The sequence below is a fragment of the Podarcis pityusensis genome, assembly GCF_964106645.2.
Source record: "Podarcis pityusensis genome assembly, chromosome: 13".
NCBI lineage: Eukaryota > Metazoa > Chordata > Lepidosauria > Squamata > Lacertidae > Podarcis > Podarcis pityusensis.
In genome coordinates, this window is record NC_138038.1 from 30,210,451 (window position 1) to 30,232,820 (window position 22,370).

The 22,370-nt window shown below is 40.0% G+C and overlaps 3 protein-coding genes across 3 annotated transcripts; 2 read left to right on the forward strand and 1 right to left on the reverse strand.

Annotated features, from left to right (window-relative positions):
* Positions 1–1,940: 1,940 nt before the first annotated feature.
* LOC308461509 (olfactory receptor 6M1-like) lies at positions 1,941–4,705 on the reverse strand (the record flags this gene model as incomplete). The annotated part of the gene is made up of 2 exons (XM_080978505.1): positions 4,647–4,705; positions 1,941–2,915 (listed from the first exon to the last, which is right to left on the reverse strand). Exon 2 carries the CDS (start codon positions 2,889–2,891, stop codon positions 1,941–1,943), a length of 951 nt encoding a protein of 316 aa, XP_080834631.1. The 5' UTR covers positions 2,892–2,915; positions 4,647–4,705.
* Positions 4,706–10,500: 5,795 nt separating this feature from the next.
* Positions 10,501–11,614, forward strand: LOC308460821 (olfactory receptor 6M1-like; the record flags this gene model as incomplete). The annotated part of the gene is made up of 1 exon (XM_080977356.1): positions 10,501–11,614. One exon carries the CDS (start codon positions 10,501–10,503, stop codon positions 11,446–11,448), a length of 948 nt encoding a protein of 315 aa, XP_080833482.1. The 3' UTR covers positions 11,449–11,614.
* A 6,844-nt stretch (positions 11,615–18,458) lies between these two features.
* On the forward strand, positions 18,459–19,397 carry LOC308461530 (olfactory receptor 5A2-like; the record flags this gene model as incomplete). Its single annotated transcript, XM_080978527.1, has 1 exon — positions 18,459–19,397. One exon carries the CDS (start codon positions 18,459–18,461, stop codon positions 19,395–19,397), a length of 939 nt encoding a protein of 312 aa, XP_080834653.1.
* Between the last annotated feature and the right edge of the window lie 2,973 nt (positions 19,398–22,370).

Genomic DNA, 22,370 nt, shown 5'->3' on the forward strand with positions numbered 1-22,370 from the left:
GCTCTCCTCCTGCTAGCCTTGTTTTACCTTGAGACCTATGTCCCCACTGTGGAAGGATGTGTGGAATTGGCCTCCACAGTCACTTACGGAGGCACGCACTGTTAAGACTGTGTCCATGGAAGACAATCTTACTTGGCTATGAGTGATTGCCAAAGGAGGAGGAGGAGGAGGAGGAGGAGAGGAGGAGGAGGAGGAGGAGGAGGAGGAGGAGGAGGAGGAGGAGGAAGGAGAAGAAGAAGAAGAAGAAGAAGAAGAAGAAGAAGAAGAAGAAGACCTTTGAGACATTCATTGCTGTCCTTAACTATCCATATCCTTTATCAATGCTGCCCTTATATTCATCCCTGCATTATGTTACTTTATCCTGCTGTATGGAGGCTGCATACGGGTCTTCCTGCTGGGGGATTCAAAAATTTTCTATTCAGATAAAAAAAAAAAAACCTGAACACTAAACACCCACCCAACTTTGCTAAAAAATATTTTAAAAATAAATGTATTTGTAACTGACATGATATCACAGAAGATTTTAATTTTTATAAGGCATTTTGTGACTCACATAAATCATGCTCCGTGCTTCACAAGTGTTCTTTTACCATTAAACCAAATCTTCAGCAAAAAAATCAGCTGCATTTCCAGGCGATACATTCTAAAGATGCTTGGGGACACAGAGAGATCAGAGGAATATTCATTTGTGTTCCTGCCATTGCTGTTGTAGAATTGGATTTGATCTTTTTGGAACCTCACGCACTTCAGAGGTACTCCAGAATAAGCTGTTTAAATAGCTTATTCAGTCAATAGAAAATCACTTGTTCAGATGACCTCCCTGGTGCACATATGATAACTGACCTACAAAGGTTTCATATTCTTTCTAAGAGTTATTTCAGATGGTGCTAAACATTCTCTTCCTTTCACTCAGCTACTATGGCTCACCAAACGATCCTTTAACAACTATACCCTTCCAGCTGATTAGATAACATTTGTTCATAAAATGATTCTCATGAGACTGTCAGAATCACCACAGGGACTAAATAAAATGTTATGCAATACACTAAGATCTGATGTGCAACATGTTCCATTAAAATCAATAGGATTTTAACAGCATAGTCCTATGTATGTCTACTTAGAGATAAGCCCATAGGAATGTGCATAGCAGGGATAGGGGACATTTTTCAGAGTGAGGGCCACATTATCTTCTGAGCAACTTTCCAGAGGATACATGCTGAATCAGTTGGTTCTGAATCAGCTGATTTCAGTTCAGGATTTGGGCTTTGGCTGAACCCAGTGCACAACCCTACAATAAATAGGTCATCTGGAAGCAACCTTAGTCCTAAAATATTCATTTAATTTTGACTTGGGTTTAACATTGCAATCCCACCACATTTTTTTCCCTTGTCTTTTTCATCTCTTGGAGTTTTTAAAATTAATATACTGTATTTAAAGTACTTCTCATATTTCCATTACTGCTAACACAATAAGATCCAACCAAGAATTTATTAATTGATTTATTGTGGCTAAAATATATTGTCTTCAACATTTCTACCCTTATTTTTTATTTTAAACAAAAATACAAGAGATGCTTTGCAAATAATAGCATATCATCTTTTTGTTGGATGGTTCCATTATTACAGATTCTACAGAACATCTAAAAACAAATTTGAGACAATATAGACATACAAATTTAGAACATTTTTAATAATAATTTTAAATATGTTTTGTTTGTCGTAAAGTCTAGGATGCTGTGATGAAGAAGAAACTTGGGTAAAATCCACGATCGGTCATAAAGCACATTGGGCAGCCTCAGGCCATTTACTTTTTATCAACCTAAACTACACCACAAGGCTACCAGGGTGGGGGGATTAAAGTGAGAACCTTGTATCCTACAATTATCACCTTGAAGAAAATTAAGGGGTGTGGGTGGAATAAATGTAAATTTACAGCCCTTTTCAATCTCCTTCTTTTCTTTTCTTTATGTACTTGTTAACTGAGTCCCTAAAAACTTCCTGGACTTTCTGGTTTCTAAATGTAAAGATAATGGGGTTGAGCAAGGGTGTCACTGCAGTTGTGACCAGAGAGGCAATTTTGTTGAAGCTCATAGAATTGGCTTGGGACGGCCTAACATAAATGAAGACAGAGGTGCCATAGCCAATTGTAACCACGGTGAAATGGGAGGCACAAGTTGAGAATGCCTTCTGCCTTCCTGTGGCAGAAGGAATCCTGAGAATGGTGTTTATAATATAAAAGTAAGAGATGAGTGTCAGTAAAAGAGAACCCAGAAGAATGGGAAGTGAGATGAGGAAGTCAATAAACTCCACAAGGCTGATGTCAGTACAGGCTAAGTGGAGCAAAGGGGCACTGTCACAGAAAAAGTGATCGATCACATTAGGGCCACAGTAAGGCAAGCCTAACTTCATCACCGTGGGAACAAGTATGGAGAAGAATCCACTCATCCAGGAACCTACAACAAGATTGACACAAACCTTCCCACTCATGATTGTGCTGTAGCGAAGTGGGTAGCATATAGCTGCATATCGATCATAGGACATCATAGCCAGTAGAACATATTCAGAGGTGCCAAACAAGAAATAGAAATATGACTGACCCAGGCACCCATAGAAAGAGATGGATTTCTTTTCCAGTAGGAAGTTCTGCATCATTTTGGGCACCACTGTCAGAGTTGCAAAAATTTCAATGACAGACAAGTTGCAGAGGAAGAAATACATGGGGGAATGTAGGCGGTAATCAATTATTATAAGAGTTATGATTATGGTGTTCCCAATCATTGTTGCCATCAGAATGATGAAGAATATCAGAAAGAGGAGGATCTCTATCTCCCAAGGATTTGGAAAACCAGTTAGGATGAACTCAGTTACATGTGTTGCATTCTTCCTTTCCATGTTTCATCATATTTATCTCTCCACCTAGATAAAGAGAAAGCATCTTGTTACAAATGGTATCGGAACCACAGTGCTACATCTCAGATGTCTCCAGACTGCCACCATTTTGCAGGACAGCCAGCTGACTGATTTCCTGGACCTGACTTTTACTGGCTTTTTCCTGCTTTGCTGTATGAGAGAAAATAAATAGCTTAAGGATGGAGAACCTCTGGCTTTCCAGAAGTTTCACTCCAACATCCAGTAGCCATGCCCATCATAACCAATAGTCAGGGATAATGGGAACTGTAGTCCAACAACAATGGGGGGGTAAGTTGTTCCCCATCCCTACCTTATCTTATGCTTGGTTCCCAGAAGTATATTCCTCAGTTGCTTATAACATTTAGGAATGTCTTGAGTCACGCATAAGAGACATAATGTCACAGAATGATCCTATTATTAACTGTATATTTTGACTTTTCTCCAAAGAGCTCAAGGTGATTAACATCCCCGCCTCCTTTATCTTCACAGTCACCTTTAGACATAGATTAGGCTGTAAAATGGTTACTTGCCTCAATGCCACCCAATAAGCTTTGTGGCTGAACAGGAATTTAAATGCAGATCTCCCTTGTCCAAGTCCAACACTAATAACCAAACTTCCAGATATTATAGTTAGTGTATACATTCAGTTAATAGTCAAAAATACCTTGTTCATACAAACATACACATTGCTTCATTGGTCTACATTTAATTGCTGCTTAATTGATGACGAGTAGCTGGAAATGTCATTTGGAAAACATTGCACTGGGGTGATGCTAGGGCATACAATTTTTTTTTCCTGTGGCAATATGTTTAAACATGAAAGTCACTCATTAGAGATGTGAATATTGGGTGAGGAGTTTATATGTGTGCTAGCTGGCCCTAATTGTACATTACTTGTATAAATGTACACGTGCACATTAAATCAAGCTTAATTTGTAAACTAGTCATCAAATTTCTCTGTTTGTGCATTTGATCCTGTGTACTATTATTTCTCTATTTATTGTGATATAGATAATGAAAGTGTCTGGACAACAAGTGCTTAATGCACACACAGTTCCAGTTTATAATGTTGCTCCAACACTAACTTACCTGCTGCATATGAAACAGTGTAACATAATGTCCTAATGTATGTGTATATGCACCAGCAGCATTTGTACATATAAGGCTAGAGAGGGCAAATTTCATATATTTGTGCTATAAGTTTTTAATATCAGGGTTTGCTTGCTGTTAAGTGGGTATAAAATTACACACTAGGACACAGGACACACTAGGATACACACTGCAGAGGTTCCCAAAATTTGAGAAAAGCATTAACTTCCTTTGGAAACCTCTTTACTTATGCAGTGTGTTCTTCCAATCCAGATATCTCCCTAACCTCAAATAAACAGGCAGTAGTAACATGTGAGTTACATGAAGAAGGATGGGCAGCTACCATTTCGATCAACCAAACCTTTCCTTCTGATATCTATGTTAAGACATCAACCACACACCTCAGGATGCTAGTGCCTCTTACATTTATTTAGTTGGGAGACAGGGAAGCCCAGTAATTTTGATGGGCTTAACCTCCAACTACTTGTCTACATGATGGCAGTCTGCCAGAGATTGAATCTTAGACTATTTATATGGAAATCATGTGGTCTGCCATTGAGCTATATCACCTTATATGCTGGTATGAACATCAGATAGATAGAGAGTTAGAGAGATAGAGATAGATGATAGATTTTTGTAATTACTCACTTTCTTGTTGACTGAGTTATCCATGCGTACATGTCCATCAAAGAAGAAAAATAAAATTGTTTGCAGTATGATGGTTACTGCCAGACCATCATGGACTAGTTCTTGTAAGGAAAATCATACGTGTTAAGTGTTTCCTATAGGTTCTGTAATAACAGGTATATGAACAAGTTAAGCACACAATGAAAAGGACAATAAAATAAGTCTAGAATTTAGCATGTCTGCATTTCTTGTTAAAACGTGGACAGTTAAGTGGCATAAATCCATGAGTTCTGTGTGGAAAGGAGCACTAAAGTTCATCTAGATTTAACATACTGTATTTTTTATCCACTAGCAATCTAAAACCCCATGTGTCTAGCGATGAATCCTGCTAAGAGTAAAGTCTGTTCTGACCTCCATAAAGCACTAGAGCACCTTGCTAAAAGATTGGTTCCAACACTAAGTGTTTTGAAAAACTAACCTATTTGACTTTAAAATTAGTTCTGCAATCACAAGGAAAATGGCAACCCCAGCCCTTCTTCCTGTCTCTCTATATGCACCAAAAGATGTCTATTCAACCCCCACACAACCTGAATAAATAAACAAACTAATTAATAAAAAAAAGTCCTTGGAGGCCCAGTTAGTATAGATATTACTCTTGGGGCGATGCTGGGGGGTACGATGCATACTTCAAAATATTCTAGACTAGAGTTATGAAGTGGGAAGCATAGCAAGGCCATCAATGCTGACCAAGGGTGACCAAGATAGGGAGCTAGTGGCAAGAATGTGGTCTCCTGAGTCTAAGGCATCATCAGCATTCAGAAGGTATCATTGTGTGACCAGGTGCTGCAGCCCCCAGCCCCCAGGGATCATAAGAAAGGAATAAAGACTCTGACATTATGGAATTAAAAATTAGGCCACAGCTTTATTAAACTTCCGAATGTAGGAAGACCTTGGCTTAGGCCTTGGACGTGTATTCCTCTCAGCCCCCCAGCTGGGGGGAACTGGGGCTCATCAGGGTAAATGGGATATGGGGGTGCTCTGTGAGATGTAAGTGTAGCAGGCAGCCAAGCCCATATCCCCGCATGCATGGTAGTTCACTGACGACTTTTCAGTGTATGGCCAGTGAAACCCATATAACCCCTTTAAGAGGGGGACCCTGGAATCACCGCCACAGGGGGATGAGTCACCACTTCACACCCCCCCCCCCATTATAGGGAAGTAAAGACTAAGGGATTCCACCCAAGGCCATAACCGCCAAAGTTGTGACGAATTGCTACGGCGAAGACAAAACCTGCCAATGCAGGAAAATTTCTTCCCAGTCCTTCAACAGCAACCAGTCAAAGACTGTAGCAGCGCCCGCTAAACAGGAAGAAAAAGTTAACTTGCAAACAAGAAAACATTAAACAAAGGGAGGGTAGGGAGGGTGAATCTCCAGAGCTGACTGCCTGGCTCCACCCCCTAATTATAAATGGGCTGGCCCCGCCTCCTAGCAAGAAACTTGATTACTGAGGCTGGGCATGAACCTCCAAATAATAATGCTGAAAGACAGGCAAGCCCCCTCTCTACTAGATAGTTACCTGGGAACTGTAGCACCACGCACGATCCTGTAAAGGGCTCCCACATTATAAAATGTGAATGCTCATTTCATCTGAGTTATACAGACCTCATGAAGGTGTTTTAGCTCTTTTCAAGCAGATTATTTTGCATGCAAGGAAGCTCCTCGTGAAGGAGCAGTGCCATTTAGAATTGGACAGCTGCTTAGTGATAGAATCAGATCCTGCACAGTGTTGGTGGATTTCCTCCTGGTTTTTTTATATGGTTGTAAAAACAAAACAAAACAAACCTTTAAAGTAACCCAAATGGCTTTGGGGGTGGATTTGGGGTGAGGTGGGTGGACTCCAGACTAGACCAAGGCAAATCAGTCCAATCTTGGAGTAGGAAGGGCATAGACAAGGGCTTCAGGGCAGATTGAAATTTTTGTCCACAGCTCTAGCATGCAGCACCCATTTGTTTGCAAAATTTCGTGTCCCAACACACAATCAGAAGTCTGTTTCTGCTTGCATGTAGTCCCTAGTAACTGTTAGAATTCTTGCCCTGTGCTGCAGTCCTGGGATTGTTTTTTATCACATGACAGTGCATGTTTTCATTCCATAGTGGGAAGTGACAGAGACAAGATGTTTATATTACTGTGTTCCCAAATGTAGGACTATTGTCCTTTGTCTCTTTCTCTTTGCTGCCTGATGAGAAAGAGGAAGGAGCTAAGTCAGAATGCTCTGAGTGTATTATATGTAAATAAAGTAGTTTAGCCAATATTGCTGCACTACTGAGTACAGAGGGCCTTCTCGATAGTGGCGCCCACCCTGTGGAATGCCCTCCCATCAGATGTCAAGGAAATAAACAGTTATCTGACTTTTAGAAGGCATCTGAAGACAACCCTATTTAGAGATGTTTTTAATGTTTGATATTCTGTCGGGAGCCAACCAGAGTGGCTGGGGAAACCCAGCCAGATGGGTGGAGTTAATAATAATAATAATAATAATAATAATAATAATAATAATAATATATTATTAATATTAATGCTTTACTGTCCTATATTTTATATAGAATAAAATCAGCATTGAACAGATTAACAGATTAAATTATATTTATAAATGTCCTTTTCTCTATGTTGAAATTATTTTAGAATTATCCCACCCACTATTCCATTCCACTATAGGTTCCTGCAGGAAGCATTGTGTCAAAGTACCTTCCAAGTGGATTTATGTAGATTGATACATGAACAAGATACTAAATGGCTGTTTTGGCTAATCAGAAATGTTAACCAGAAAAATGTATGTTGTTGATTAGTACAAGTTTACATGTGTAAGTATTAATGCCAAATGCCCTCTATTGTAGAGTAATACTGTTTAATTCCATAGATAAACATTTCTAACAACTTCTAATAACTAATTAGCTGAAAAACTGTATTTCTTTCTTTGCCATCTTACCCAGGAGTGTCAATGCTTTCATTATTCCCAAGATATATTTTCTACCTAATTTCAAAATAATGAAAGGCAAAGAATTGTATCCTCCCCTCAAACTTTTAAAAAAATTCCAAGAAATGCTTAACCCACATTCCTTGACTCATTAGTTCCCTGTGGAAACACACAACTGAATTATTATTTAGAATGTGGATCGTATTAATTAGTCTCCTGGTAATTAAGTTCTGCCGAAATTCTTACGTTCATGCCTACTGCAATATTTTCTATTAACACAAGAGGTGAATCATTTTTGTGAGGGTGGTAGTGGGAGCAGGGGTGGGGGGGCAGTCCACCCTGGGTGTCACCACTGAAGGGGTGACAAAATGCTGGGCAGAACTCACCACAGGGCCTGCAGCGTGCCCGAGCCACGCGTCTCTCCTGGAAATGACGTGGTGGCTTGGGCACCCGCAGGCTCAACGCTGCCCCACAGGGTGCACCTGCTGCCTCCCCCTCAGCTGTAGGGCGGCTGAGTGGGAGGAGGCAGGCAGACTCCTCGGAGGCCCCTCAGAGCATTCTACCCCAGCTCGCCCCACCCCACGGGCAGCTGGCCCTGCTCCCATGGGCAGTTGGCCCCACCCCTGGACGCAGGGCACCCAATCGGTTTGCTCCGCTGCTGGGTGGGAGATCCTGAACCATGTCCTGAGGCTCCTTTAGGCTGTCATGCTCCACATGGCACAAGTAGTGGTCCCTCTCCTTGGGGTCTGTCTTGATGTCAAGCAAAGCGTAGTAAGTCCTTTCTGAGTTATGTGTGACCACTCCACAGAAGGTGCCCTCCTGTCAGATCTCCCCATCCTCCACCCAGTTGGCATCAATCCCCTTGGTGTAGAAGCTGTGGGCTTGGCAAAGGAAGGTCTTCAAACCTTCATAGCCTTCCTGGTCACCTTCACCTCTGGCTGTCTTGCTATAGTCCATGAGTTTCTTAAATTACTCCATACATTCCTCCTCTAAGTAGCCTTTCCAGGTCAGCGTGGCATTGCGTTCACACTCCCACTCCCCCTTGGTCACCTGGGCTGGCACCTCGACTACTGACCAGGTCAGGGTCTTCTTGTCCAGGCTGATGAAGTTCTTCACCTCATAGCCATACCGTTCTCCAGGCCTATTTCCTCCCAGCTCGCAGCCAAATTTGCATTGCCAGCTGTGAAGTCCCACACTCTGGATAAAGTGATTCTGCAATGTTTGTTCACTTCTTTAAAGAAAACCAAAAAGTTTCTTTTTAGTCATGTGATGGAATGTTGTGGGCATCTTCTCCTCAAATTTATATGTGTCCTGGGTGCATATATACACAAATATTCTTCCATTCCCGTTTTCCCTGGGGATGTTGTCAGGGGTAGCAAGCAACATTCCCTAAGGAAAAGGTGAAACAGCATAAAGTTTGAAACAACAGAATCCAACAGTCCTTATAATAGACTGGGGCAGGAAAACTATTTCATCTTCAAAAGGGCTGTGTTATTCTTTCTACTTTGTGCAGGGGTCAATTGTTTTTGGATGTTATTATTAACAATTCGCATTTGCTTTCATTCTTTAAAATCTGCAGCGGGAAAACTTTGTTATTATTTTGGTGTCGACCTTATATTTGATAAATGTGGAAGTGTAGTTACATTCAAGAACCACATGCAGTTTGCAGTAATAAAAACCAACAACTTTGCAGATGAGAGGCATTATTCTGGACACATTATTTGACGTCGACATACACCTAGAAATCTTACCGGTGATCTTTCCTATGCATACAGAAGAACACTTGAGTGTTTGCAAGGTAAGATAATTGGGGTACCTCGCTTTGCTCACCCTCAAAATATACACATGTACCAACCATTTATCAACTGAATGCTTACAGACATTCTAAACTGGGATATTGTTTTCTAGAAAATGCAGATGATAATATAGATTTTATTTATTATTCATTTCACATATGTCTAAGTCACCTTTGCAGAATATAGGCTCCAATATAGCTCCAATATGCTTTAAACTATTGCATTGATATTTATTCATTCATGCATGAAGTGTTCATTTGATGGTTTCATAGAATCAACTACTTTTTCATAGCTAATTTCACAATACAGTTAAGATTGCTTTTGTAGATGGGAGTAAAATGAAACTTGAGGAGCTCAACATTTTGAAACAAGAATTTTTGTATGATAACAATAAATTTTGTAAATCACCTTGAGGTTTGTTTGTTTTTACAATCAAGCAATGTATAAATTTTATGAAATAAATAAATTGGATATAAACTAAATTGATTCTCAAGGAAACCTACTTGTTGCCAAACTGATACTTTTCTCTCTCTTTTTTTACTCTGATAATTTACTTATTACTAAAATATTGTTCAGTAAAAGCTATTGCACTATAGTCTGGGATAGAAAACTTAATGTCATATGCAGAACAACTTTATCCATGATTACTTATAGTACAACCTATTGTGACACTTATTCATAAGTAAATTTGCATTCACTTGCAACCCAGTATTTTAGACATATTTCAATCCTTTAATAGTATTTATATTGTAGCTTGTTAAAATCTTCTACATATATGATACATTGCACACACACACACACAAATACACAAAAACACTTTTGTTACCTGATCATCGGGTAATAAGGAGGGCAAAATATGTTTCATCACTTCAGTCTTTGCATTTACATGCTTCTCAGAAACAGAAAACATGATCCCATCCTTACACAGCAAGATCAAATAATACATACAATACAACTATTATTTGCTTTTCATTATGGCACTTGTTTATGTAATATAACTCTGTGTGGAATATGGGCCTTCTATTTATTCTTAGCAATTGAGTGTACAATGCTAGTATTGATGATCATCCCTTCCCCTCCTTCCTTCATTCAGGATGCCATAACATGGAAATAGGGAATGTGACAAATGTCAGTGAATTTCTTCTGCTTGGATTTATGTATGAACCAAATGTGGAGATCATCCTCTTCATAGTTTTCCTTCTCATTTACCTGGTGACAGTGCTGGGGAATGCACTCATCATTGTACTCATCTGCACTGATCATCGCCTTCACTCCCCTATGTATTTCTTCCTCAGCAACTTGTCCTTAATTGAGATACTCATGACAACTTGCGTTGTGCCTAAAATGTTAGCCAATCTCCTGGCTGAAAGAAAAACTATTTCGTTTGGTGGTTGCTTTGCTCAGTCATATTTCTATTTCTTCATGGGTTCTACAGAGTTCATCCTTTTTGCTGCGATGTCCTTTGACCGCTACATGGCCATCTGCTACCCGCTTAGGTACCCCACTCTCATGACTGGGAAAGTTTGTGTCAATATGCTGATTGGCTCTTGGATCGGTGGGTTCTTGTCTGTGTTCTTGTCAACAGTGCTGAAAGTGAGGTTGCCTTACTGTGGCCCTAATGTCATTAATCACTACTTCTGTGACAGTGCCCCTTTGCTACACCTCGCCTGCATTGACATCAGCTTTATTGAGTTCATAGATTTCATTGGGTCTTTGCTTCTACTGCTTGGCTCTCTCTCATTCACTGCTGTCTCTTACGTCTACATAATCAGTACCATCCTCAAAATCCCTTCTGCAAAGGGAAGAGAGAAAGCCTTTGCCACCTGTGCATCCCACTTCACTGTTGTCTCCATGGGCTATGGAATCTCCATCTTTGTTTATGTCAGGCCATCCCAGAGTGACACCATGAGCATGAACAAAGCATTAGCCATTTTCTCTGGCATCTTGACACCTTTATTGAACCCTTTCATCTTTAGTCTAAGGAATGAACAAATGAAAGAGGTGTTAAAAGATGTCCTAAAGAAGCTAACCTCCAGAATAAAATATAACTAATGTACTATATAAACCTTCAGAATATACACCTTACATGAAAGTTCACATTTTCAATATAACAGCACAGATTGTATTGTCCATAGTGCATATTGACTGGGTTTTATGACTGTGGAGAATTGCCTTCTCCTACACTAATCTACAGAGAAACTTCTTCTCTAAAGATGTTCCCCACCATCAGAGGTATTGCGGGTTGTGAACAGTGAGAGTCTTTTCATTTGTAGCACTACATCCTTATCCATGACCAAGCTCTTAAATCAGCTATGGTCCAGAGGAGACTGATACACTGCCAGGTCCTCCTGTTCCTGTTCCTATGTTCCTTGCACCTGGATCCTCCCCCTTCTTAAGTAGATCCTTCCCCCCAAGTGTCCCTTTGGTAACAGAGCAAAACAGGCAAAATGTTGTTTGTTAAAGGTGCTAGGAATTGTAGTTCTGTGAGGAGTGACTTACAGCTCCCAGGATTCTTTGAGGGAAAGCAATTCACTTTAAATGTATGGTGTGAATATGAGGGGAAGGGAGAGACTTTGTTTTCACATGTTTTGCCCCACACTCCAAGAGCCTTCATAATATAACTTCTTCTAGAAGAACTGTGAGGGAAAAGAAACTGTGTTTTTCATCAGTGAATGGCTGTTTCTGCTTGCTTTTCCCCATACTCCAGCCATAAGAGTCTTTATAGGGGATCCATGAAAGGTAGGAGGTTACTTGGCACTGACGCCATAGGTTTTGATGGTGCATTTGGATGTGAAACTACTTGACTTGTTGAACTTGGCACTCTTGAATTTTCATGTATGTTATATGAACTGTTATTTTTGTTGAATATTAATTGTCATCATCATTATTATTTTGTGTCATGAAGTATTGTTATGTTTTGTAAATGTGCTCCTTCATCTGCCCCAGCTACAACAAAACATGTCTCTCCCGCATTAGTCTCTACAGCATATGTATTTTTTCATCATATCCTGAGAAAGAAGGACGCCAGCAACAAAATATGTTCTGATATTTAGATATTTTTTTGTGAACTGATTCAAGCACAGATGTATTTGTAGAATATGTGGTTTATAAATAAATTGACTATGTCTATATTAATTACCGGTACATGGAACTCTATGCTCTGGTTTCAGAGCTTTGTTCAGACACAGTAGTGATGTGTAACGAGGGGTGGTTGGATCAGTATATTTCTAGTCTGTATCACCATTGCATATATTAATTCAATTCTGCATTAAAGTGTAATGATGCTTACATATATAAATAAATCCATGTCAAAATGTTAAGTTTAGTGTTTAACAAATGTATTTTTCTCACAAGACCTCTCCTCCTTCCGGAGGGGAGGTGTTGTGAGCGGGAGACGATTCCCGCGTCATGCGTTCCGCCCCCTGCCCCATCCTCTTGCTGGCGTGCCACGCCCCCCGGTTGAGCACCCAATCGGGACGCACAGAGGGGGCGTGGTTTGCCGCTCAAATGCGGCCGCGCCAGCCATCTCATGCTATTGCTCTCACTTTTTGCTTCGAGTTCCAATGCCTATGCCAATACCTTCTCACATGCTGTAATCAATAAAGTTGTGGCCTTTTCTTGCCCATTAACCTAATATACTGTGTCCACGTGTCTTTATTTCCCAAGCGGGGATCGGGTCCTTGAATCACAAAATGTATCTTTCTAAAAATAGTTTAAAATGAACATTTGATAATGCACTTACACATTTTACATGAGCTGAGAACACTGTCACAAAGTTGGGAGAAGTGCAAAATCCACCTGATTTATTAATTTGGGAGAGGTGAGTGGAGTCTTCTCATATTGAAATTCACAAAGTTCAAATTCTTCCAGCATTCAGCATTGATCTTTGAGACTGTAAGACTGAATGTTGCCTCTGGGGTGGCCCTGCCTAATGTCAATACTAGGGGCATGGCCTTCTGTGGCTACTAACTCAACATGACCACACCTGCTGCACTTTGGTTTTTTTTTTTTTTTAAATGATATTTATTAAGGTTTGAAAGAAAAGATTACATAGATAAGATGAAAAGAAAAAAAGAAAGAAATAAAAAAGAAAAAATACAAAATACAGAAAAAAGATAAAAAACACTTAAAAAACACATCAATCTTTCCATGCCTTACATTTCATTTCCTTGCTTCCCTGACCTCCTCACACCTCCATTTTTTGTATTCCAGTTCAATTAGTTAATTCAGCAATTCCTTTCCCTCTTTGTTTTTGTCTTAATCCTTTAACTTAATATATTATAACTTTAGATTCTCACCTGTTAACAATCCATTTTTACATACATAACATTGCTGCTAAAACCACTTAACTTCATTCTGACATCATTCTAACATTCATTAATTTTGCAGTATTTCTGTAAATAGTCTTTAAATTTCTTCCAATCTTCTTCCACCGACTCTTCTCCCTGGTCTCGGATTCTGCCAGTCATTTCCGTCAGTTCCATATAGTCCATCACCTTCATCTGCCATTCTTCCAGAGTGGGTAAATCTTGTGTCTTCCAATACTTGGCAATAAGTATTCTTGCTGCTGTTGTGGCATACATAAAGAAAGTTCTGTCCTTCTTTGGCACCAATTGGCCGACCATGCCCAGGAGAAAGGCCTCTGGTTTCTTCAGGAAGATATATTTATATACCTTTTTCAATTCATTATAGATCATCTCCCAGAAAGCCTTAATCCTTGGGCATGTCCACCAAAGGTGAAAGAATGTACCTTCAGTTTCTTTACATTTCCAACATTTATTATTGGGCAAGTGATAGATTTTTGCAAGCTTGACTGGTGTCATGTACCACCTCTATATCATTTTCATAATATTCTCTCTTAAGGCATTACATGCCGTAAACTTCATACCTGTGGTCCATAACCGATCCCAGTCAGCCATCATTATGTTATGTCAAACATCTTGTGCCCATTTAATCATAGCAGATTTCACCGTTTCATCCTGAGTATTCCATTTCAACAGCAAGTTATACATCTTTGACAAAATCTTAGTTTTGGGTTCTAACAGTTCTGTTTCCAATTTTGATTTTTCCACCTGGAAGCCAATTTTCTTGTCCAAATTGTATGCCTCCATTATCTGATAATAATGAAGCCAATCTCGCACTTTGTTTTTTAGTTTCTCAAAACTCTGCAGTTTCAATCTATCTCCATCTTGTTCCAGAATTTCCCAATATTTCGGCCATTTGGCCTCCATATTGAGCTTTTTCTGAGCTTTCACTACCATCGGTGACAGCCACCTTGGGCACACCTGCTGCACTTTGGCATCTAGCATTTCCAGAACAGATGCAGACCCAGGCCCCACCTCCAGTTCCAGCAACTCTCTACAGCAGGAATGGAGAACTATCAGCCTGAGGAACTAATCTGGAAGGCTGGGGCTTCCTATTTGTAAGGCCATTTCATTCAAGTCACTCCCACCTCCCCTGCATGTGAAGTCATATGTGACAACAGCTGAGGGGCAGCTATAGGTGGGACTTGGACAAAAGAGGCTTTGCAGGCACTGCTGATCAGTTGATTGTAGGGCTGCCATTTGTCCTGATTTCCCAGGAAATTCCCAGATTTGAAAAGTGGAATTGAAATTGTACGGGGGAATTTCCAAAAGTCAAAAAAGCTCAACAACTGACACCGAGCTGGCGAATGGTATTTAGGAAGTACTGCACAGTAAGCTTTGCAACCCTCCTTTGGAAATAAAATCATTAAAGCTGTTTTTAAAAGGAGCAGTTTTTCCCCTTTGCAAAGGAAGTAGTTTATATTCAAAGTTCTTCCCCCAGCAAATATGTGGATTTTCAAATAATGATTAAAAAAAAAGAAAGACTTGAGGTACTACTGATTGATAGACTTAGTCATGAGCCTGTTTGAATTTGCCTCATTGGGGGACATCTGATCCTTGTGTCAACCCCATAAGTATGTCTGTGACCCTCACATCTAGAAATGATTTTTTTTTAAGTCTGTGTGCCAACCCCCGCCCCAACCTCTGCCAAGTGGTAGCAAGATTCCAGGGGGTTCCGTGTGCTCAAACAGGGTTGTATCTGGGCAATCAAGGCATAGTAGAGACTAATATCTTTAAGAAATATGGTTTATTGTAGAAATACTTACACCTGGGTTTGGAGAGAATTTACAGCATTTACATTTCAGGTGGAGCCTTTCCTTCACTGTAGCCCAGCATTGGATTCCCAGGCATCTCCATGCCTATCTCCCAACCTGCCTTCAGTCATCCCACCAAGATGGTTCTGGTCTTCCCAGCAGCTTGTGGGGTCCTCCCTCTTCTTCTCCAACCTCTATTTACTCACCCCACTTATCTAGACCCCTTTTATTTTTCCAAAAGGGCACATTTTTCCTGTGTGACATCATGCGTCCTGTAACCGTCCCCTCCCAACTCTTCTATTTAGCCAGAGCTCAGGCAGAAGGTCAATGGATGATCATTGTCCAGTAATTACACCTTAATGGCACTTATTCCCATGTGATTTTTTTTTTTTTTTTTTTAGTCTGGCACCTTCCCTTTCATACTCCAAACATTAACTAAATTCTGCCATATAATAATTTCTAACATTCCCTAACTTTAGCAGTTATGGGAGCCTTTGCTCCCCAACTCTGTTTCTCTAGATCTGTAACAATATAATATGGCCCTAGAAATCTCTTTAAAGGTTGACCATGTTAATCTCCCATAATCCTGTAAAAAAATATACTTTGGGGGGGTGGATTTCATAACAGAAAGTAAGACGTGCAAAGTTAATTGGAGCCTTGAGATTTTTCTAACTGCTAATAAAGCCATCATATAGAAGATAAAAGTAAATATGCAAGTTTTTTTATTATCCTCTTCTGCATTCATGTAGTATGAACTGTATACAAGTTCATGCTTATTCATACTTAATCATACTATTCAGCTTATCTCCTTAAGACCAAACACAATAGGAATTAAACACACTATGAGTTGGTTCCAGAAGAAGGTACTTATGGAATCAATGGGACAACTTAAGTCTAATGTATTTCAATGAAACCACCTTTACTGTGCTTGGAGGTAGGTGGAACTGAAGGAATCTTCCTGGCTAGTTACCATTTTTTTACAACTATTGAATCTCCAGAAGAGAGGGGAACTGTACTCTGGGAATGTCAATGTCAGACCCTCCAAGTGTCCCTATTTTCCAGGGACATCCTTGATTTGGAGAAGCCGCTCCAGTTTCTGATTCAGTCCTGGAATGTCCCACTTTTCGTTAGGATGTATCTATTTTCATTGGCAAAATGTTGCAGGGTATGGAGTTATTAAACTCCCAATCTATCTGAAGGTAATCCTTTATAGAGAAGTGTTTTTTAAAATGTTTAATGTTTTATTATGTTTTTAAGTCTGATCCAGGAGGGCTCTTTCATTTTTTTTATGCTCTTAAAAGACTTTGCTTCTTTGAGAACTCAGTTCTGGTTCATTTTCTACACCCTACTCCTATATTTCATCTCCATTCTTTATTATTATCATCACATCTCAATATAAAATTATACACCTTCCAAGTACGGGTCACTAATGCTTCCATTTATTAGTGAAGTTAAACACCAGTATTATTGTCAATGTAACATGGGCAATGAGCAATCAATGTACATATTAGAATTAAGGTAGGTTATGGTACTATAAGGAGAGTGTTTCAATTAACCTTTTCTCTCTTCCCTCCCCTCCCCTAACTTCTGGAAATTAAATTGAAATCCATGGGATTTCTTCTCAATAAAACTCTTAGAATTAAAAAAAAATAAAAAATAAAAAATGAGGTTACAAGTGAATGGAGCAAAAGTGGCATGGAGATAATGGAATGTATACTAGAAAAAAGGAATATTAATATATTGGTATAAGCACATCTCTTCAAATGTGCTTTTTGTCTGTGTTGGAGGGGAGCTTGTAGTTTTAAACAAATATGGTAAGCTTTGGTAGGCAAGAGAAACATGTAAACTTTAAGACGAGTGTGGTGGGCAAACATAAGCATAGACTGGCCAGCTTGATGCTGCTTTTACCAGTCATGTTGAATTGTGATAATACTGCAGATTTTTGTAGATTTATTGGACTTCATTGGGTTTGTTATATGTTCATGCTTTATCATTTTATTTTACAGCTCCCAGCCTGTCTGCCCAGTCACCCACCTAACCTAGTCTGCATTGAGTATATGCATAGAATATACATAGAATATAGATATAATCTGATATCTACCTCCATGGGAAGAAACCTCTGCTTCTGTTGACCTCTTTTACCTTTAGTTAATCAAGCAGGAAGGAAGGGAAGAAGGAATCCCATTTATACTCAGATGGGGAAAAGTGAACAAAATGAGATTTATTTCTATTGTTATGATTAGGATGCATGCAAGTAAGGAATAGAACAATATTTAAAATTATTATTAAGGCGTATAACAAAAAAAAAATTAGAAAACTATTAAAACAAAATTTCTAAATCATAAATGAGTTGCCTTCCAGATATTGTTGGGCTACAATGTCCACCAATCCTGGCTATTTGCTGGTGGGAAGTTTAATCCAACAATACCTGAAAGCCAACCTGTACTATCGTTGCTCAAAATAACTTGTTGTTGTTCTTTTTATGTAACTTTTTACATTTGTCTCTATTTCTTCCCAGCTCTGCTCTGCTTTTATATCTGCAAAATTTCTAGTGCCTGTATGATTAAATAACTATTTTTTGTTTCCTATATTATATAGTAATTGTTGCATAGATCACAATTTTATAACTTATCTATCATAAACAATAAGTTACATCAGACAGAAAACAACCTTACAGATCTTTTCCAGACATAGAATATGCAAAAGAAGAGCATAAAACTGAAAACTAAAATTTGACTTGACAAACTGATGGAGATATGCCTAATGAAGTTATGGAACAATATTGCATAAAGTTTATATTGCATTTAATGAATGATACTTTAGATGCAGGACTTAGGTTTAGGATATATTATGATACGTCTATATTCTTCACATTCTAAAAGGTAGTTTTGTCTGCTCTTCTCCCAGGTTCCCCCCTCCCAATAGTTGGAATCGATGGGGCATTATGAGACCAACAAATGATACAGAAGGTTGGGAAATCATACTTTTGGGTTTTTCTAATCATCCAGAAATGGAACCTTTACTCTTTGCAATCTTCTTCTTTCTATATGCTGCAACCCTTCTTGGGAACATTAGTATAATTTGCTTGGCCACAGCAGATCCCCATCTGCATACTCCCATGTATTTTTTCCTTCAACACTTGGCATTTCTGAACCTTTGCTACACCACTGCTGTAGTCCCCAAAATGTTAGCCAACCTGATATCCACCAAGAAAACTATATCGTATAACTTGTGCATGCTGCAAACCCATATTTCCCTCCTTATGGGAGCCGCAGAATGTCTCCTTCTAGCAGTGATGGCATTTGACCGATATGCAGCAGTGTGTCATCCCTTACGTTACACCACAATAATGAGCTACCGTGTTTGTGTGAAGACTGCTGCAGCATCTTGGACCATCAGTTTTCTAGTCTCTGTGGTTTCCCTCTCCATATTCTTGCCCCCTCTTTGTGGACCCTATGTTATTAATCATATTTTCTGTGAGCTCCCTGTTCTGCTGCACATGATCTGTACTGATACCACTTTAGTTGAACTTCTGATGTTGATAGGGGGTACAGGCACATTAATGCTGCCCTTCATCCTTGTTCTGGTGTCCTACGGCTACATCATTGCTGCTATCATCAGAATCCGTACCACTAGTGGCAGACACAAAGCTTTTTCCACATGCTCTTCCCATCTAACAGTAGTGACCATCTATTATGGCACAGGAATTTTCATGTACATGAGGCCAAAATCGTTTTACTCCCCTGAGAATGATAAAATGATTTCTGTATTTTATGCAGTAATCAATCCTATGCTAAATCCCATTATATATAGTTTCAGGAACAAAGAAGTCAAAGAGGCGTTAATGAGAGCTTTGGGGAGAAATGTATTGACCAAGACATAATAGAAATGTATTGGAATAGTGTTCATCAATGGTACTGTATTTTAAAATATGCATTAAATTGCTAATAGTCCAAACAAGAATTTCATTATAAAGCATCTTGTGCTTTATAATGTACAGGGCCAGCAATAATGTAGGAACTATGAAGGATATGCTAAATTAATTAAGGCTAGTGGATTCCTGAATTCCTGGGCTCTGAGATAGATGATGGTTCAATGAACCCTGATTTAATTATCTGGTCCAATTATTATGGCTAAAATGTTACTTTGGACACCATTGGCTTCTGAAAATTGTATGCATGCAGTTATGGCCCTTTAAGAGAAGACTTTTAATAGGTTGAACGCCTATGCATATTTGTCTAACTGAAAATTTAGAGGTAATTGAGAGCATTAGTAAAATGTGGACAGGAGTGATATAGTCCACATTGCATAGCTGAACATTCCAAAACCTTTTGATACAGTCTTTGAACAAAGACTCCTGAGAACACTTAGCAGTCATGGGATAAAGAGAGGCTATCTTGAAAGGATGTATGAAGTGTGATTTTCCAAGGATCTATACTGGGGCATATGCTTCTAAACTTGTTCATTAATAACCTGGAAGGAGGAATAAACAGTGAGGTGCTCATGTTTTTTGATGACATCAAATTATTCAGAATGATAAAAAAGCAAAGAGACACCCACCCACACCCCACCTCTCTAATGCATGCTATATTCAGATCAATTGCCAACAAAACAGTGGGGAATATTAAGATATTTCTTATTCCTTTCCCCCCAAACCCATGACTACATTTTGTGTTTTGCTCAGTCATACTTCTACTTCTTCATGGGTTCTACAGAGTTCATCCTTTTTGCTGCGATGTCCTTTGACCGCTACATGGCCATCTGCTACCCGCTTAGGTACCCCACTCTCATGACTGGGAATGTTTGTGTCAGTATGCTGATTGGCTTTTGGATCGGTGGGTTCTTGTCTGTGTTCTTGTCAACAGTGCTGAAAGTGAGATTGCCTTACTGTGGAACTAATGTCATTAATCACTACTTCTGTGACAGTGCCCCTTTGCTACACCTCGCCTGTACTGACATCAGCTTTATCGAGTTCATAGATTTCATTGGGTCTTTGCTTCTACTGCTTGGCTCTCTTTCTCTACCTACCTTAATCTAGAACCATGTGAGGGAAAAGAAACTGTGTTTTTCAGCAGTGAATGGCTGTTTCTGCTTGCTTTTTCCCATACTCTAGCCATAAGAATCTTTATAAGGGATCCATTTCCAGATAAAGTCTGAAGTTACTTTCTGGACTTTGAGGATCAGGTGTAAATAAAAGGTAGGAGGTTACTAGGCACTGATGCCATCAGTTTTGATGGTACATTTGGATGTGAAACTACTTGACTTGTTGAAATTTGCACTCTTAAATTTTCATGTATGTTAAATGAACTGTTATTTTTATTGAATATTAATTATCATCATTATTATTTTGTGTCATGAGGTATTATTATGTTTTGCGTGCTGAGGTCCCCCAAAACACCCTTATCCCAAATAACTCACACTTCACACATAATTTTTGTTTAAGGTTTTTGGCATAATTTTTTGGCCACAACTTTATTATCATACAAAATTGTGAGTGGTTGCTTAGGCATTGGTTAAGACTAGCTGTCCCCCCGCCATGGGGACAGCACTGACTTCCGGATTCCAGCGAAAGCCAGTGTGGAGGAACAAGATCAGGGGATAACTGGAGCTGCGACACAGACCCTCAGCTTCTCCCCACATGCTCCTAGGGGCTTACACGGCCCAAACCCGATTCCAGGGGTTTGGACGAAAGGATGGTAAGCCCCTGAATTCCTTTAACGGAATTCCCGTGCAGCAGCATCACCTGAGGGGCAGGCACAGCCAATCCATACCCCTCCACCAACCAATTTAAACCAATGCCTAACCGCCAACCTTACAAGTTGTGACGATTTGCTACGCGGTAGGCAAAAACCAGATGGCACACACTAATCAGCCAAATGGCAAAATTCCTACCAGGCCCTCGCACCAATGCAAACGACCCCATGACAGGCATAGCAAGGTCAAGCGGAAGCCCAACAAGGGAGGGCGGGCGGGTGATCCGATGCCCACAGCGAAAGAGAAAGCAACTCTCTGTGGGCCTTCCTTAAATATCCTCTGATCTCCACCCCCAAAGTGGCAACATACAAATTGCCCCAGCAACACCATCACCAATCCTTGCCAGGCCCTTTCCTTCAATTTTGCCTGGCAACTACAGGGTGCTTTGCCTAGCCCCAGCCGCAACACGTGCTCTCCTTTAATGAGAACACGCTTTGCGTGCTGAGGTCCCCCAAAACACCCTTATCCCAAATAACTCACACTTCACACATAATTTTTGTTTAAGGTTTTTGGCATAATTTTTTGGCCACAACTTTATTATCATACAAAATTGTGAGTGGTTGCTTAGGCATTGGTTAAGACTAGCTGTCCCCCCGCCATGGGGACAGCACTGACTTCCGGATTCCAGCGAAAGCCAGTGTGGAGGAACAAGATCAGGGGATAACTGGAGCTGCGACACAGACCCTCAGCTTCTCCCCACATGCTCCTAGGGGCTTACACGGCCCAAACCCGATTCCAGGGGTTTGGACGAAAGGATGGTAAGCCCCTGAATTCCTTTAACGGAATTCCCGTGCAGCAGCATCACCTGAGGGGCAGGCACAGCCAATCCATACCCCTCCACCAACCAATTTAAACCAATGCCTAACCGCCACCTGAGCCCTTACGCTCACCGCCAACCACTCACAAACCTAAACACACTCTCAACTTAGCCACCACTGACCTCAACCATACATCATTCCCAACAGAGGTAAGATGAACCCCATCAAACCTGTAGCAATCAGTGGCTTTAACATTAATATCTGGGTGGGGAATCACAAGCCCACCCAGATCAGACACCAGCTTGCTCGCAGCTGAATTAATACGCTTTCGCACCCTTTCGGTG